This window comes from Tachypleus tridentatus, chromosome 9 (genome assembly GCF_004210375.1).
Source record: "Tachypleus tridentatus isolate NWPU-2018 chromosome 9, ASM421037v1, whole genome shotgun sequence".
NCBI classification, from domain to species: Eukaryota; Metazoa; Arthropoda; class Merostomata; order Xiphosura; family Limulidae; genus Tachypleus; species Tachypleus tridentatus.
Genome location: NC_134833.1, coordinates 122,426,305 through 122,446,854, shown reverse-complemented (window position 1 = coordinate 122,446,854; position 20,550 = coordinate 122,426,305). Strand labels below are relative to the sequence as shown.

The 20,550-nt window shown below is 31.6% G+C and overlaps 1 protein-coding gene across 1 annotated transcript in view; it reads right to left on the bottom strand.

Moving 5' to 3' along the window:
- Positions 1-20,550, bottom strand: part of LOC143226236 (triple functional domain protein-like) — a 224,094-nt gene that overhangs the window by 89,730 nt on the left and 113,814 nt on the right. The window contains 6 exon segments of the mRNA XM_076456993.1: positions 1,650-1,769; positions 2,608-2,790; positions 6,597-6,758; positions 7,395-7,566; positions 10,888-11,057; positions 11,601-11,792. Of these exon segments, the coding sequence (XP_076313108.1) occupies positions 1,650-1,769; positions 2,608-2,790; positions 6,597-6,758; positions 7,395-7,566; positions 10,888-11,057; positions 11,601-11,792 (999 nt within the window).

Genomic DNA, 20,550 nt, shown 5'->3' with positions numbered 1-20,550 from the left:
AAGTATACAACACAGTAGTACTGTACATGACCTATCTTTACCTTATACTCCATTTCAACTTATACATGAATGAAGGTTGAAAAAATGAGAAAGCTAACACATTCAACTTATATTTCACATTTACTTTCATGCTGAAAAATACAGTATCTAAAACATATTATTGAGTCTAAAGCAATAAGCACCTAACAACTTATATTATCTACTGTCAATAAAATTCTCTAACACGCATGTGGTTAAATTACAATACAATTAGTGTCTAAGATCTATTTTTCTGTTAAAATAGTTTTATAAAATACAGTCTCAATCACATCAGAATAACTACTTAAAAATAATAAAATTAGCTTATATATATATATGTATTGCTAAATCACTTACATATATAACAGCCAAATATCTGCCAGTCATTCTCTGTATCTCCTGAACATTTCATCATATTGAACAATTATTTTCAAGAGTACATAGGAAAATTATTCATTTTCTGCAATTCCTATAATTCTATATTGATATCAACATTGATTTGTTAATCTTTCTACATGCTGAACAATCAATCTAAGAAAAACTTAAGGGCAAAAATGTTTCTTTTTGTGAAAAAAATGAAAAAAACAACAGAAAACTCTCTCCTTTGAATGATTATCTTGAAAGGTAAAAGGAATATTTTGAAGATAGCAGTATGAATAAAAAAAACACATATATGGAAAGGAATGTGATTGAGTATATATTTCTTGTTGTTTGGTTTATGTTTATCTTTTACCCATGTTGGTATTATATAAATGAATGATTTTATTGTACCATGTTAAATAAATTGATTTGAGCTGCTTAGCTCCCCTTTAGACACTTCTTATAGAAATCACAACCGTCAAATAGTGCCCACTTTCCTTGTACTCGGTAAAATGACAAGGAATGGTGGCATACAGCAGAACAAGTCCTTGCACAGTTACTTAGCACACCTAAGCACTGTATCGTACTGGATACACCCACTACATCATAATCTGAAGATTTCTGCCAACAATGCAATAGAGACAATCTCCTTAGCTTACAAACAAATGCAATGCAATCTTCCTTGTTGATATAACACATTAAGTGACATATGACACTGCAGACAACCCTTTAGACAATCATACTGTATATACACTCAGATGCAAGGAGAATGGGTTGACTGCACATTTTATATTTATTCTTTACTATTTTTAGAAACAATTACTGTTAAATTGTTTCAATGGGAATCTACTCATAATCCATTAATTATTTAGCAACCCATTCAAGTTACATATAATAATTACACATGTCAAGCTATAAAAAAATAATTAAAACACATTGTCAAACCACAAAATAGATAAAACCAACCACAAAAACAGAGTAAGTATCAGTAGTAGCTATAATAATTTTATTATATATTATCTATATTTCTGGAACTATACACAGGTACAACCTATTACAAACCACTATAAGTTGCTTAAAAACTATTTTACAAACACCAACTCTATAAAACTGAACAAGACCAGCTGCAATACATTATAATACACATCACAAGTGATGTTACAGATAGAATTAACCAGAGCTCCTTCTGGAGTTCATTGGATATCACTATAAGAGCAAATGATATGCACAGGAGCAGATATTCTAGAGATTAAAAGAAAGAGATGATTAACCTCAATTGCCAGCTGAAACTGTTTGTGCTCAGCTTGAAGTTGTTCAGCCTCTTGCAAATTAGTGGGAAAAAGGAAACTGGCATTGAGCATGGATTCTCCATTTCTTATCCACGATAGGACCTGTATAATACATTCACAAGCCCTTATTATTACATCACAAAAAGACCTTAAAAAAACACATTACTTACTGAGCTAGAACAGACTCAGATAAAACAAACAGTACCACTACACATACAGAACAAATGGCATGGAAACAAATTCATTGAATCATTAGTAATTTAAAGAGTTACTATTAATCTAAGACAGAGCTTTAGTAAATAATAATGATTAGAAACTATACATCTAAATCTGTATAGGTATACAAATTCATAAATCTACAATACACTATATATATTTAAAAAAAATCCCTCTTAAGTTATTTCCACTCATTATTCAAATTGCTAATAATACTTAAGGGATTAATTTTGTACACTAAGATGTGTGTGTGCATTATAATAAATATTTTCACTTTCTAAGATTAAAAACTGATATTGAATAATGTGGACCATTTTTAAACTTGAATATCATTTTATCACTTAAAACCTTTAGTTTTATTTCCTATAACTCCTAATACCTCTTAACTTTAGACAGTTCTGAACCAATATCCAGAAGTTTATTTACATAACATTCACATGTGAGTGTTATTATTTAAATATACATATGTTTATCATTATAAACACTGAGCTGATAAATAAATACAACTTTAACAACTGAGTTTAGATCCCCCTTTTTATTTCAGCCTTAATAAGGCATTTGAAAGGTTGAAAAAATAAACAATTGTTTAAAATAATTATTATATTTCAAGATTTTAATTACCAATTCATTCAAAATTATATTAAAAAAGTGCAAAACCAGTAAGTTATAAACAACCTAAAATAATCTGAAGAATATTTAACACAAACTCTCAGAGAGAACCAACCTGACTAGCATCATTTTCAAACTGACATAACTGCACACATTGTTCTAGTTTCACTCGTTTCATCTCAGCTAAGTCTTCTAGGTCCATTTCCCTCTCATGGAGGTATTCCAGTAAAACCTGTACTCTTGTAGGTGCATCGTATTGACTGTCAGCCATAAGTCTAATTCCAGATGTCTCAAACACCTATCATATGTATTAGTATTACTATGGGTTATTTTGAACAAACATTTCAATTAAAAATAAGTAAAACAGTTATTTTAGTGAAACACAGCATCAATATGGAATTAAAAGGTAATGGCCATCTGAAAACACATCTCTACAACATGTAGTAGCACACACTGCCTCATAATCACTTTATTACTAGGTGTAGTAGTACAATCAAATGTTACCTTTTAAAAACCATCAAATTATCTTTAATCTAGCAACTGGCATACTAAATACTGTCTATATGCACTTGTACTAGCTGAAACTATCTAGTGTTATTTCCATCTGACATATCTGATCATACTACTAATTGAGATATATTACATTAATGATTCTTCAAACTATCTACATATGCATCATACATCACAGTAATTGTTCTATCTGAAAAATTAACAATACTTAAATATTTCCATTAAAACTATCTGAAATTATCTTTATGTAATGTAGCTGACACTATCTAAAAATGTTTGTATCAGACAAAGCTGAAAATCTCTTAATGTGATATTACCTGACATTATTAAAACATGCTCCAAATTGACCAATTCGACACAATCTTGGAATGTTTCAGAAATACCTAATAATACCTCAAACATTTTTTTCTGTTATATATATATATATATATATATCAAGATGAATACAATAACAACCGATAATGCTATGTAAAAGTATTAAGACAAGAGAATATTTTGTCGTTCTTTTCATTTTATTAGGCTAATTCATCCATGTCATTATGTAATGTAAATTTCAAAACTATGGTACAGCTTCACTGATCCCTACTGAGAACTGAATGAGCCAAGGTGAGAATACTTATCATTCTTTAGAGTTTCCATATACTTGAATCAAGGACATGTCATCAGAGTTCTGCTTGAATGAGCATGCTAATCTAATTTAGGGTCTGAAATAACTGTCATGGTACCTCATGCACATCTTAACAATGCAGAAAGAAACTAGTAAGGAGTTACCATATGGTACCAGTATATGCCACAATCAATTTAATAGCACTCCACAAATAAATCTTGATAAAAACAATGTTAAACACTATATATTAAGTTTTGTTGTCATGCCACAACCAAAAAAATTTAAAGAATTGTCAGTAGGGCAGAGACTTCACATAAAAGCATTAAGTGATGCTGGTTGGATTCTCCAACAAATTTTTGCAGACTTCAGATGCTCCTCAAACACTGTGAAGTATACCCTAGGTCATGAGACTAAGACAGTGAATATCAAAATAGAACAGGATAAGACAGAACACCAAAACTCAATGATAATGATCTTAAATATCTTTGTTTATGCAGCTTTTGGGACAGATGAGAGACTGCCACTGATCGAAAATGAAAATGCCACTGATGATAGAAAATTGTCCAAATCTACAGTATCAAGAAAACTCCACAAGAATGGAATATCTGGTTGTGCAGCAGTTAAAGAATGCCCAAATATCATCAAGAAAACAAAATTTGATAAAAAGTATAAAACCTGGACTGTTGATGATTGGAAAAAATGTCTTATGGACAAATGAGTCTTGGTTTAAAATATTTGCTTCAAAATGTGAGTTGTACATTTGAGAGAAGAAAGGTGAAACATACCTCAATGCAGAACACCTACTATAAAGCAAACAGTGTGATGGTTGGAGATGTTTTTCTGCTAAAGTAACAAGAGATATTTGCAAAATAGATGGAATAATGGACCAGAGCTAGTGCCATCAGATACTGATCCATCATAGTATAACACAGTGATTTTGCATATTATAGGTAAAGAATTCTACTACAAAAAAATAATAGCCCCAAATACTAATCCAATCTGTGCAGAAATCTGCAGTCATTCAAATCATACAATGACCACCACAGGGCTACAATCTCAATCCAACTGAACAGATCTGGGATTTGACAAATCAAAAGTTACTTCCAAAGATACTTTATGTGAGTGTATTAGAGACATTTGGAATAAAATCTCAAAAAAACACTTTAATTAAATATGTCACAACAATGCCTGAAATACTGTTTGCAGTTATTAAAGTAACAGGGGGATGCAGAAAATATTAACTGTTTGCTGAACTCAATCACTTCCATTGAGTTTCTGTTGTACTAAAAATGAATATAAATAAAATTTTGATGTTTCACCTGTGATTGACCTTCCATTGTTCTTTGAAAGTAGCATAAAATCTAATTTTTGACTTTGTCCTAATACTTTTGCACAGTACTGTATATTTCCAGGATGCATCTTTATTAGCTCAATATTCTCCTATTACAGCTGTAACAGTGAAATATTGAGCTAATAAACTATATTCTGGAGATAAGAATTTATTTTATTTAATAGAAACATTTCATAAGAAACTCCTATATGTGTTGAATAAACTTAAAAATAATATGTTTCCAAAATAGCTGACACTATCTTAACATGTTTTCATCTGACCTAGTTGACATTAAGCATGTTTGCACCTAATATAAATGGCACTACATAAACATGTCTGTATCAGACAAAACTGAAAATAAATAAATATTATTCTATTTGATGTACCTGATATCAGCAAGACATTTTTCCATCTATAAACCTATCTAAGCATGTTTATCTTATGCATTACTCTTAGTCATATTTGTTGAACTTCAACATTCATGACAAAATCACATCCCACTACCACTTGACATATTTGATAGGTGACACTTTCTAGATGTGTTTCAAATATAACTCACACAAAGTAAACTTGACATGGTTTAAACATATCTGCCCACCATCCTTAAAGCCTAACTAAATATCTCCATTTGATGTGTTTAGTACTCAATTAAATATCTACCTGTATGATATTCTTAATGCTCAGTTAAACATCTCTGTATGGCATTCTTAATGCTCAGTTAAACATCTACCTGTATGATATTCTTAATTGCTCAACTAAACATCTACCTGTATGGCATTCTTAATGCTCAACTAAACATCTACCTGTATGGCATTCTTAATGCTCAGCTAAACATCTACCTGTATGATATTCTTAATGCTCAGCTAAACATCTCTGTATGACAATCTTAATGCTCAACTAAACATCTCTGTATGATATTCTTAATGCTCAGCTAAACATCTCTGTATGATATTCTTAATGCTCAGCTAAACATCTCTGTGTGATATTCTTAATGCTCAGTTAAACATCTACCTGTGTGGCATTCTTAATGCTCAGTTAAACATCTACCTGTATGATATTCTTAATGCTCAACTAAACATTTCTATCTGAGACCCTAATCACTGTTTCATCTAACTTCTATAAGACATATGTACCTAAAAACATTTCTAATTAGTTCAAATAACCTAAACATTTCACTTGATGTGACATTCTTGAAACTTTTGAAACCTCTTGAGCTGAGATCTTTGTCACTATCTTTCAGAAATATCTATTTAAGCATGTTTCCACTTGACAATATCTCTGTTTGACACACTTAATACTATCTAAAGTCATTCTCTAGCTGTGATCCTTGCTGTTATTTAAACTTACTTCTATCAAAAATATCTACTTAAACATGTTTCCATTTGACATACTTGACATTATTTAAACATCTCTCTATCTGGTATTTTCTGAACATCTCTACACCCATGAATCTTGTCATTATGTACGTCTTACTTCTATCAACATATTTACTTAAAACATATCCACTCACATACTTGACTATATTCATATATATATATATATATACCAGAGATACTTTTCACAATCTGATATTAGTTCTTTTAAGATGTAACTAACACCATATAATCTTACTAACACCTGAAACACACCTGTCTAAACATGTTTCTATTTGACACACCTGACATAATTCCTGCCCCCTCTGTAAGACTTCATAGGTTGCTTGTTGCATGTGTGTAACACTCTCTGTGTGAATATGAACCAACTGCTCAGCCTCCTCCATATCATGTGAAAGTTCTCCATGCTGAAGTTCCTCAGCCCACAGTTCCAGCTGAGAAGACACCTATGTAGAAGACAAAACCACACCCATCTCTTGTTGATTTGCATGGTTTGATAGCTAAGAAAACTCTGTAATTATAGTCATTCACATACACCATTTCCTTTTGTTTGGCTCCTCTACTAGCACTTAACACACCAATAGTTTTCCAGCTTTCTCGTTATTCCTTTAAAATGTTTCACTTAACACACATATATTATTACCAAATCATGAAATGGAACCTCTACAGTTGAAAGGAGGACATCTTTAGAAATTTTATTTTATATTTAATCTGATGTATACTCTTAACATTTAGATAAATTCAATATTTACTGCATAAATTGAAACTATAATTTCCATACAACAATTCCATTTCCTTTTATCACTTTGTCTCAAGCTTATGAACAATAACTGAACCATTTTCAAAACAGATATATACTCATCTGTACATCTACAACTTCAGCTAAAAATTGAAACTTAATTTTTTAAACTTTAATCCTAATTCATGTTTCTTTAGCAAGAAGAAATTTCACACACAATACAGGCTAAAATTGAAAATAATTTCACAGTAAAACCAACAATGTATAACTTATTTTTACATTTATCAGATTCTATTTTTAATGATTTTTAAACTTTAACATTAATTTGTGGAACATTACTAACCTCTAATGCATCTCTTTCAAACAGTCTCAACTGTAGACAAAGCTCCAAGCGAAGTTTGCGGCTTGACCAAAGTTCCTCCAGTTCTTCACGATTTCTATTTAGAGTTTCCAGAGTGTTCCCAATAGCTGTGAAGGAACCAGATGTATCTGTTTCTGCTGTCATACCTATATTTCTAAAAATATAAACAGAAAAATCAAAAAGTGGGTCATAAAAGGAAAAACAAGAACATGTAGTCTTCTATATACGTAATGTATTCTATGTTAAAGAACAAAATATAGGAAACTCACCATATTCTCTGATCTTACATGATTACCAAATTATGTTAGAAAGTAACTAAACATAATTTTACAGTTCTCAAAGTCAACAAACAAGTTATGAAATCACTTTGACACATATAGATATTCCTACATGACAAACATATAATTGTTTTGCAACACATTCAGGTTGCTAAATGTAAAACTAGAGTGTTGTATGCCACATCTACAATGTTAAACAAAATTAAAGAACAACATGGTACATACATTATTAACCCTGTGTATGGATAGGAGTCACAGTGTGCATGTCACAACATTCTACACAATTACATTTCAAATATAATTAAACAACTTTGTGTCAATAAACTCAGCAACAAAACATGCTTAAGAAACCAAAGTTTACTATTACTTGAGCTTTAACATCTTAATTATGAAAGAAAATATTTAAATAAATTCTCAATTTTCACTTCTAATTATCATGTGGCACTTGTTATGAATTGCTCACTTAAACATTCTTTACATTCCAGTTTAAACTTCTGAGTTTTAATACAAATTGCAGACTTGTACTATAGATATTATTGAGACACAATCTAATTTTATAGCTTCCAAGTATCTTGTTTTACAAAGATATAAACCAGAAAGTCCAACCAACATGATACACCACTGTATCACGTGTTATCTTTAAAAAAAAATGTTACTATTCCCTCTGACATTTGGTATTACATTATTTAAAACCAATAGAAAGAGAAAATTTAACTTACTGAACTATGTATAATGCTTTCCTATTCAGTAGACAGATTTTGAATTATCTGGTCTAAAGATTCAAAACTGCTATAGCTGAGTTCATCTCACACATTGTAAGGGAGTTATTTTAATGCACTTGTAGCTCAGTTAAAAAGCCAGTTAAATTATGATAGTTACAAAACACTGTATTCTTTGTGCATGGTATTAGTATTTTGTGTTATAAATCAAACACTTGAAATAAGTAAAATCTATGTAAAGTAATAACTGTACCAAAAATTAAGTTAACTTTTAAGGAGATTTCATGTGTAAATAAAAGGTACAAGACATAAATTACTATAATTTTTGGTTTATGCATATTTTTAATTTATTGCAATAAAAGTAATTAAAATGTAAAACTTATACAATTATTAGATTATATAAGAAAAGGAAACATTAAATGAAAAGACCATAAGTTATCTATGCCAGCTGGAGTATATTATGTAATTCAATAGTTTATTTACTGTACTTTGAGTTACATGTGTTCAATAGTTATACATGGTTCAAAAAGCAATAAAGCAATAGATTTAATTAACAACAGGTGTAAACTATTACAACCCTGAGACTGTTTAAGATAAATAACTGTAATTTTCTAATACAGTATGCAGACATTTTAGAAATAAAAAAGGGGTAATTAAGATTTATTACAACTTTTTTATGGTAATTATAAGGTCAGTAAAATAATGTTAATGTAGAGAAATTAACAAATAATGTATATAAAGCTGTATTGAAATAAACTTTAGATATTTATTTAGAAGGTTCTAGAGGTTATATAAATGAATTATGAAAACCAAAGAATGAAAAAAGTATTTTTATTTTAAGCATGAATATTACCTTCCACTCAGACTAGTCACAATCTAATCAGACTAATGTAATAGCAGTCACATAGCAGAGGCACAAGGGTTGAACATTTTCTGTTATCACCACTCAACACAATTTTTTAGATTTAAAAGTAATACTAGTGATGCAACACCTACCACTCCACTGTGTATTATTTTTGTTTACATTGTATGTACAACCAAACATCTTAAAGCCTCTGGGAAAACTGGAAATGGTGATTGAAAGGAAATGAAACCCAGACCAAAAGGTGATGTAAGTAATATGACACAAAGGTTTTGGGGACAATCTACATCCTCAGTTGTAGATTGTCACCCTTAGGTTATCAATAATTGAATGCAAGAGAAGCCACAAGATGACAAACCTGGTGGGAGGTGACACTTAAAACAAAACAGTGTCATCTTCGATAGAGAAATAGAGAAACAGTCAAGTTATATGACTTAAATAACCCATCTGGTCAAAGAGGAAGAATATAAATCTCAAAATGTAGAGAAACCCATGACAGGAAAATATTTTCATCTATGAAAGCTGTGTGAGCAACATAACATTGTAATGCTTACATGAGAAAAGAAAATGAACAGGTTTTAAGTGAAGGTACAGAGATAAAACTAAAAGGTAGGTGATTGGAAAAAATATCAAGTCACCTTCACAGGCAAGTAAAGCCTTGGGAAGGAAAGATCTGGAAATGAAATCAATCTATCCTTGTGAAACTAGTGTAGGAGCCATTTAATGCAAAGATTTCAGAACAATGTCTCCTGCAAACTAGAAGAAGAAAAACTATGTTTTCATAAAATGATGAAAAAGGAAACTGGTGGCCAAAAGATCTCCAGACAAACGTGACAGGAGACTGAGAAGGTGTCTTACACCACACCTAAACAGAGGTATTTATGAACAAATTTATCTGGACAAAATAGGGGAAAAGGGATGCTAATGGCCATGTGGAATTGACTGAATCACCCTAATAGCATGTGACAAATAGAAGAAAAAAAAATAAACAATGTCAGTGGACCACTTGACATATTCCAACAATCTGTCAAGTTCACTGATGAAGACTCAAATAGAAACTACTATCTTTATTATAGTTACTATCTTTCATTCTTTTCCCAGGATTTTGAATGATGGTAGGAAGATAGCCAATTTAGATCTTGAATGCTTATATATGTAACAGTCTGGGCATTTGTTCTTAAATCACAGGTAGTGTGTGTTAAGTTAGTAGTATGTAATAGTCAATAAAACAGTTTTTGTATGTTTTACCATATGTACATCAGCTGGTGATTTGTAAATTATATCTGTTCTTAGATATGCATAAATGTTCTGTTTGACTTTATGTACATGTTTAACTGTTTGGCTATGTGAACATCTGATTTCTTGTGTACAACAGACTTCTACTTTTACTAAAAGCTTGTTGCATTTTGTGTGGATACATGTATTAGATTTTAAATTATGGTCAACATTCATTCTCTAATACAGGAATTATCCAATGGATCAACCTTGTAAACATTCAGTTAAGTGGGTAAAATTTGAGAATGGACAAACCAATAACATTATCACCTTCCAAAGAAATTAATCTAACTGCATTCTTTTATCCAAGTTTTTGTAAATATTTAAAAAGAAGACACTACCTAAGCTCTTTTAATAATGCTTCTCCTTCACTGATAGTTCGAACTGTTGCTTCGTCTGTAGAGGTTCTCTGTTGTACAAACTTCTGAAGCAATTCCTCAGCACCTTCCACTGTCTCAGCAACTTTCTCACTCTGCAACTCTTCTCGTATCCCTTCACACCAGCTAGTTAACTACATACAAAGAAAAAAAATCTTACTACTGGTGCAGCTCAACTAAATTACATTATAAAAATATCAATTCAGTCAGTCACCTTATAGTTTACAAGGTAGACAGATATAAATAATTTATTTAATGGCTTAGTTTAATATGTCTTTTTGAGTAAGTACTTATTTCACAAACAGAATATGTATATTACAAAATACAATTTCATTAACATGTATATAAGTTAGCTGAAACATATTATAAACTCTGTTCTTAAACAGCTCAACATAAATAAAAACTTAATAACAGCATGAAGAATACAGTTTTCACTGTAGCAGGCATGTGAATGTGTTTGTACATATACATCTAACAGTTCTTAAATGGAAAGCTATAAAGAACATTTAACCAAATTTTGCGTGTAGCGTGTTCATAATAATCCTGTTTGTGTTTAATCTCACTTTCATTGTCCTAATTAATTAATTAATTCTAGTTATTTTTTGTTCATGGGTTCTGCAAAAATATTATGAGGATTTACATCACACCATAATCCAAGAACAAATAAAGAGGCACACCTCTGAGTTATGAGTATAAAACATTACAGCCAAATGAAGCAGTTGGTGACGCTGCTCAACACGAGCAGCAAAACTGGCAACATGAGCCTCCAACTCCTGAGCAACGCCATATATTTCATCAGCATTACATTCACCAGTCTGGGCAAGTTCTTCAGCTGCTACCAGCAGCTTCTCAGCATTGGTGTAGGTGTTCTGTAGAAAATAAAACTACTTGTAATAAATTTGTGAAATAAGTTATAACAACTCATCTGATATATTCACTCATCAATGTATATTACAAGACCTAAGAAAAACTTTCAGGGAAATTAAACAAGTTAAAACAGGAGAAGCTGAACAGATAATAGACATAATGTAACCTTAAAATAACAAACCCATGACAATCAAATTTTGCACAGTAGCAACTTAATGAATACATGCACTACTCTGTCAGAAGTATCCAAACATCAGTTGAACTTGTGACATCATACAGCAGAGAACTTGATTAAAACATGCAAAAAAGTAGATTAATAGTATTCAAATGTATACAAAATGCCTTACCACCATTAAATATACCTGAAATGCAGAAAATTTGTATGTGAAATAGTTTATATGAGACTATTCAATCCATTCCATGATAGAGCACCACTTGAATACTCAGGTCAAATAAACCATGAGAAACTTCAAACTTTTACAAATGTGAAAAAAAAAATTATAACAATGATTAATGTAGTCCAATATAAACAATTACCATCTATAAGTTTTGAGCAGTGTACCCTACATCAACCCCAAGAATGCTTGGCAATTTTTTCTCTTGTATAAAGCCACAACATTGAAATTGTGATTAGTCCTCTTGTGAAAAAAAAAGACTGCTTTACCCAGTGTTAAAGTAGTGACTAACTAAGAAGCATTGAGGTAAAAAACTAACAATGATTGTGTTGTTCTAAATGTGAATGAGGAGGGTGAGATTGCACTTTGCACATTAGACACGAGACTTACCTGTGAAGTGTTTTACACAGTTAAATGGTTTTGGATAACAATATATTGAATATAAAGGATTCAGGCTATTCTGGTCCTGGTCACCCAAACATGTTTAAGTAGAATAAATACCCATAAAATACCTTTGGTCACAAACAAACAACATTAACATATTGTAACAGTGTGTACAAAGCACAATCTCAATTAATAAAATACTTCTATCATAATCTACAAGAGTTTATTCATAAAGTAATATCACAGCCTATTTTACAATAAACTGTCTGTTTTATGATCTAATAACATAATATCATTGTTCTGTAGCAACTTTACAAGAACTATAACCATTTTCATAAACCACATAATGAATAAAACTAAGGTGTACAAGTTATCCAATGAAAATGAAGAAACATTTTGTTTCATACAATTACTTGTTCTTCAAAGGTCACCATAAACCAAGAAATCATCTCAAGCATGCACACACAAAATAATACTACTGAGAAGCTGTAGGACAAGTTTTTATCTATCAGTTTATACATGAAGAATTTTTGGTTCTCTAAATGCCATAAGCTTGTATATTAACAACAAAAAGTTCACTAGTTTGCTGTGATCAAGTTTTTCTTCTTAATGATTACGATCAAACAACTGGAACTAAAACTAAATTACATGCATAACAAGAATCAGAAGTACAAATTTGTACCAAATATCAAATGCAACAACCTTAGTAAAAGGAGACTTTTTCCCTTGTATATTGCATCTTCCCTTTATTCATATAAAATATATTCATGTTACTTTTGTGTATTGCAAATGTAAATATCAAGATACTAAGAAATAATAGCATTTGAGTTAGTAACAAATTAGTTTACACATTCACTGGGTCAACACAACATGATGTGCTAATAACTTCTAAATTCAGTAATAGCCTCTGAAAGCTTTCACATGCACATTAAAAAAAAAACTTTCAATGTCTCTTTTTTTCTTAAGACCTCTATATGGATTGTACATCGTCATTTCAAATTCAAACTATGTCCTTGTACCAAATTTCACACAAAGACTTTCAGTGAAACTGATATAATTTCACTACCGTTTTACATTACCTAACTCAAAGATATGCCAGTACATACATATCCATTAATGACAAATAAAACTAAGTATATATCACTATGAATACTTAAACCAATATTATATATTTACAGACATACCAGACACCACTTAAAAAAATATATATTAATGAACAAAATACTTTAGGTATATAATTACACTTAGGAAAAAGTGGTTTGTTTGTTGCTGTTAAGTGCAATGCTACACAATGAGCTATTTGTCTTCTGCCCACCACAGATATCAAAAACCCAATTTCTGGCATCATAACCTTACAGACTTAACGCAGAGACATTAGGGGAGCTAGAAGAAAGTGAGTCATATATAATTAATAAATACTAATAGCACTTTCCTTTTTCTAGTACTGTAAGCAAGCAGTATATTAGGTGTACATCTACATATTTAGTTTCTTTACAAAGAGTACCCTGTTTAACATGCAAGCATATGTGGCTATTATTTTGTATATTTATATGCTTTTAGTTGAATTATTCCTAAAGCTCTTTCTACAAACACTACACACATAACATCTGTCATGCATTAGTACTGGAAAAGAAAGTCCCTCACTCTGGTGGTAAACTATGGCACATAGCAATCTCAATGAATGTACTGCTCCACACCCATTAAGCATAAATTAAAAACCAGTGTGACTCATGTCCATCAGGTAATATCTATTAACACTCCAACTCATATCTATCATGTGAGTATATTCTTAATAGCAACTAGATCAATAACATAGCAATTCTAATCACATCAGTGTTAGTAAATATATAGATCAGGAGTCACTGAAATAAGGAAAAATAAAATATATTCAAGGATATATCTTTGAAAAAAAGTACTATTTATAAATATTTTAAAACTGTGTATGTGTCTGACATCCCAAGACCATCACAGCTGAAATAAAATCATATCAAGCATTTCATAAATTTTCCTGACACTTTCAGACTTAAAAGTTTCTTTCCCCCTAAATTTTCTCATACTATCTAACACTATAAATGGTTAGATGTAATTTTTTGTGCTTATTACAGCTTTACAGAATCTGTCTTATATACTTTATGTTGTGTATATACATAAAATTTTCTAAGTGAAAAGAAAAAGAATTGTTTGTTAAGATTTCAGATGAAAGGTCTTGTTTTTTTTACTACGCCTACATATACTCACAATGTTAACATTTACAGGTTCTTACACAAACAGTGTCAATTCCAACACTGTCAAACTACTGTTATAAAAGTTTCATAGTCCAAGTGTTATTGGAGCATTTACAAGACAACTAAACAAAACCATTTGTTAACATTATCATAGATCAAAAGTGATGAATAATTTCCTTAAAAAGAATGAAAAACACAAACAAGTGATAATGTTACTAGTTCACTATGACCACTGCTTTAGGCCGATGATATATGCACCATAAAAACTTTTACTATTAACTAGTAAAACATATGTACAGATTACTACAGGTAACTACTTATATCTGTTCTGTAGAAACTATCATTGTTAACTTAAAGTAGATGTACTGTACATAGTACTATTACAGGTGGTTGTGTAAGTTACATCAAAATGGATTTGATAAAATATATCAGCAAGTCAGTGACAATCAGTTATTATAAATATTGCAGTGAAACAGCTGATATCAGAACTATATTTTGACATTGTCTTACATTACATTTGTAGTGTTATGACACTGAAAACTGATCATGTTTGGAAAGGTTATGCAGCAGACTTGTCCAAGGCAAAATATTCATATATTTGGTACTAAATGTGTTAAGATTAAGGATTTAGAATTTTAAAAATGTAGAGATCCCTTGTATTTAATGGCATTGCAAAGAAAAAATCTGTAACAACATGGGGACCCAGTCTCATCTAGAAATAGACTTACAACAAGCTTTACCCTAACTGTGATAAGCAAAGTGCAGCAGCTTGTAACAAGTGAGAACTAACAAACACAAAAGTCATCCACATATACTAGGCAATAGTACAAGATATAATCAATAAGGATCTCTATGTAGAAAAGCAACACATTCATATGCTCACAGGTTCCTTCCAGAACATACATGTTCAACTGTTGCATGCCTCAAGCAGCTAAAGAATGAAATAAGTGCTCTTACAGTTCCATAATAAGATATATCTATCAAGTTGGTGGGTCCAGATATTAAGGATTTCTGTGCAATTTCACTATTGAAACAAATAGTTTGGATAATACAACCATATGACAGAGTATTTTGCAACGGTAATTACAATGCAAGGTAATATCAAGATGCACAGTCATCAAACATAGCATGACTGAAATAATAATCAGTGATGTCGAGAAAACCCACTTGTAGAGACATATATATGCAAAAACGGCTCGTTTGGGTTGAGAAAATATTTTACATAGAAGAGCAAACAACGTTTCGACCTTCTTTGAAATGTTCGCTCTTCTATGTAAAATATTTTCTCAACCCAAACGAGCCATTTTTGCATGTATAGCATGACTGGAGATAACAACATTGACTGTACTAATGTAAAGTTTAAAAATTATTTTAATATAACATTGTATTCACTAACAATATCTGTATTCATTACTACTAATAAATAATTCCCATTCTGCACACCTGTTCTGTGAAGACTAGCACTATTAACAAATAACCCACTTCTTGACAGATTACCATTAATGACCAACACTCTTTCTATTGATAGACTATTACAATTAACTTATTATTACACTTTATTCTAATGAGATACTGCTACCATTAACTTATTATTATTTTTCTAATGAGATACTGCTACCATTAACTTATTATTTTTCTAATGAGATACTGCTACCATTAACTTATTATTATATTTATTCTAATCATATACTGCTACCATTAACTTATTATTATACTTTATTCTAATCAGATACTGCTATCATTAACTCATTATTATATTTTTTCTAATCATATACTGCTACCATTAACTTCTTATTATACTTTATTCTAATCAGATACTGCTACCATTAACTCATTATTATATTTTTTCTAATCAGATACTGCTACCATTAACTCATTATTATATTTTTTCTAATGAGAGACTGCTATCATTAACTCATTATTATATTTTTTTCTTATGAGAGACTGCTACCATTAACTCATTATATTTTTTCTAATGAGAGACTGCTACTATTAACTCATTATTATATTTTTTTCTAATGAGAGACTGCTACCATTAACTCATTATTATATTTTTTTCTAATGAGAGACTGCTACCATTAACTCATTATTATATTTTTTCTAAAGAGATACTGCTACCATTAACTTATTATTATACTTTATTCTAATAAGATACTACTACCCTTAACTTACAATTATACTTTATTATAATCAGATGTTGCTACCATTAACTTATTATACTACTTTTTCTAATCAGATACTGCTACTATTAACTTGTTTTTTTCTAATGAGAGACTACTACCATTAACTTATAATACTTTTTCCACTGAGAGACTATTACCAATAAATATTAATATTTTTACTGCTAAATTACTATAATTAGCTCACAATCCTTTTACTATTAGCTGTATGTGTATGTTTTCTTATAGCAAAGCCACTCTGGACTATCTGCTGAGTCCACCAAGGGGAATCAAACCCCTGACTTTAGTGTTGTAAATCCACAGACTTATTGCTATACCAGCTGGGAACTGCTATTAACAAATTCCTTTTTTTTTTCTTTCTTTGGTTCTCCATTAAGTTTGATAATTATGCTAGTTGTGGGAATCTTGATGAACACAGCTGGTTACAGCTACGACATTAGAAGTCCAAAATCGAGACAGTAAAAGATGGTGTAATGTGACACTTCTCTCATGCAATGGTGAGACAACATTGGCAGTCATCCTCCAGTTTTGTGACAGCTTTGTTGGTAAGTGAATGCCAGGTAAGTCTACAGTTAATTAAGTCTTCCAGATGGTGAGGCTGCATTTTGCAGCTCTCAAGGTTTCACTCCAGAATGTCTTTATAACATTTATTGAAAAGTTTATGGTTGCATTTGCCCTGCTTCAGCTCTATACAGAAGCTCTATCCTAGCATTTTGATTTTTTCCACCTAGATGACACGGCCAATCCATCAAAGTTATTTTTCAGCAACAGCAGCTCAATCGTAGTTGTACCTACTCTACTGAGAATTTTTCATGGATGTTTCTATCTTACCAGCAGATATTCAAGACTGAGGGTAGCAACCACATCTGGAATTGTTCAAGCTGTTTTAAATGCCCACAGTAGAGGGCCTACATTTCACAACCATAAAGCAGTGAAGTGAGGACTACTGCTTTGTATCTCTTTAGTTTCATAGATGAGTACATGTCTTTTTTGCAAGGATCTCATGTGCAGTCTTCCTAAGGTTTGAGTGGCTCTCTGGATCCTAGACACAATTTCTCTATTTAGTGTTCCATCAGTGAAACTATTGGTCCCCAGGTATGTGAAGCTCCACACATTTGCCAGCTGAATTCCTTCAATTATGATGATTGGCTGTGGTGGGTTTATGTTTGGGGCCAGATGAAAAATAACCTTGTGTTTTCCAGGCTAGTTGCCAGACAAATAGCTTGGATACCCCTGAGAACTTGTTAACGACAGTTTGTAGGTGAGTTTATTTTTACAATCCTGTGTAAATAATGCTTCCAGGATGAGCCTTTCTAGTGTCTTGATCTATGCAGAGAGGTGTGAAATGCTGGTGGGTTGCACAATGAACATGTGTGTGTAAGCTTTTATGGCAAAAAAAAAAAATTGCACTGGGACAGTCTCGCCCTTTTGGGCATTGAAACCCTTACAGCTGAGGGATTTATTGGCTTTAGCAGATGGATCTGACTTCTAACGTGCATTGTCAATGTCCTAGGTGCTCCATAATGGCTTGCAGGTCCACCTTCATGATTGTTGGATCCACTATTGATCACACCCATCCAATCCTCAGGATCATTCTTCATATGCTTTAGGTATGCATATCCCTAGCTCCCTGAAAGCTTGAACCTAATCAGCTACTTTCACCTGTTTTAGCCTGCCAGTCAAAGCAGTTAGGTTGAGTGTACCCACTGCCCAATGCAAAAGGCTAGTTGTAGCCATAAGTGAGAACTGAGTGACACTGAAGACAAAAGTGGAAGAACTAAAACTACTCACTAAGGAGCAGTAGACTATTACAATTAACTAATACGTTTTTCTAACGATATGATACTACAGTTAATTAATAATAATTTTCTCAGTCTACAGCCTACTATAATTAACCAATATTTCTTTCAACTAACTGATGAACAATAACCGTTTTCAAATGACATACTATCATACACTAAGAAAATTTTACTATTAACAAATCACACGCTATATAAAATACCTGATGCCTATACCGAACTTCCTCTTGTAATTAATGTTTCTGCATTGCCTCCTTCCACTAAAACACAGGGATCTTAGTTTTAGCCAGTTAGTATGCTCCAATAAACATCAGTGTAACAGTACATAAAATCGATGTTCGCTAGATTGGTTCGCCTACAAGATAAGCTTAAATACCGATTATTTTTCAAAGAGAGCATTTGTTCGTTGCTAAGCACGTGAGTTACGGTTATCATATTTCACAATGATAAAACAACTAAAGCTAAATAAAGGGCCACAGAACAGCAGCCAAGAGCTCTAAACAAAAGAACTAAAACAAAAAAAGCGAGTGAATATACAAACGGTTCTTCCTGCTACTTTGATCCTCGTCTTCGAATAAATACTATCAGTAGATAATTTACGTTTATTACCTCCGCGTGTGTGTGTTTGTTAGAAAGATTTCTCGAAAACAGCAGAATGGATCCGGAAGAAAGATGGTATACATTTTTAACTAGTTTGTTTGTTTTTTGAGGGGGGGGGGGGGCAAGTCGAGAAACTGAAAAAAAAAAACTATCTGTTAATACCTTTTTTTTTCTCTATAACTCAATTAACGTATACAGAATATTATTCCTCATTGTTCCTACGAAAAAGCGATCCGTATTCGTTCATAACGACGGACAAACTGACACATTTTCGTATTTTTTTAAGGGTCTAACATGACCAACGCTGCGTGCTGGGGTTATGTGCTCTACCGAGCACTCCCCCTAGTTATCACTAGTACTACTAAAATTGTGTACATGTACGACTTCTTAATCTGTCGATTTTCATGCGCCGTTTGCTGGTGTTCGAAACAGATGTGCCTATTAGTAATTCAACTGACCAGACCACTATAGCCAACTACTAATTAATTTAACGGTACCGACCCGCCACTTATTCTTTACTCTTCAGAGTACAGAAAGAAGTAGAATGTCAGAGTACAATTATAACAATCTTTCAAATGCATTTCACAATAGATTCTGCTATCTTTACGACGTCAAGCATTTCCAGTCAGTTGTTATACACAACTGTTTTCACTAAAGATTGTTATTTCAAAATCATTTTAGTTCTCACGTATACGATCTGCATGCACCATATACTATTTTATTTGTCTACTAAAATTTACGTTTTTCCATTAAAATATTATTTGTGGAAGTTGATGCACATAACACTGACATGCACAATTCACTGAAACACATAGATCAATATGTAAAAATCAGTGTGCATAAAATGCAACAGTTCATGCATGTTTTAATGAGTAAAATATGTGGAAGTAATCGAAACAGTCTTGCCAACTTAGACAAAGTTAACTCATCGTCTTATTGAAACATGATAATTACAGTCGTCCGCTAAAAAAAGTTTCATTTAAAGGTTCCTTTTTATTCTGAAAATTCCTCTACTCACGCGCCTGTTGTTCATAATTAAATCCATTATTTTGTGTGTAACGACAAATTATTTTAGCACCTAAGTACTGATAATGCTGAAAAAGAAGTGAATTATTCCCCCAGATACAAAATGCTGCAAAATCTTAGCATTATCACAGATCCGTGGCTCAGCGGTAAG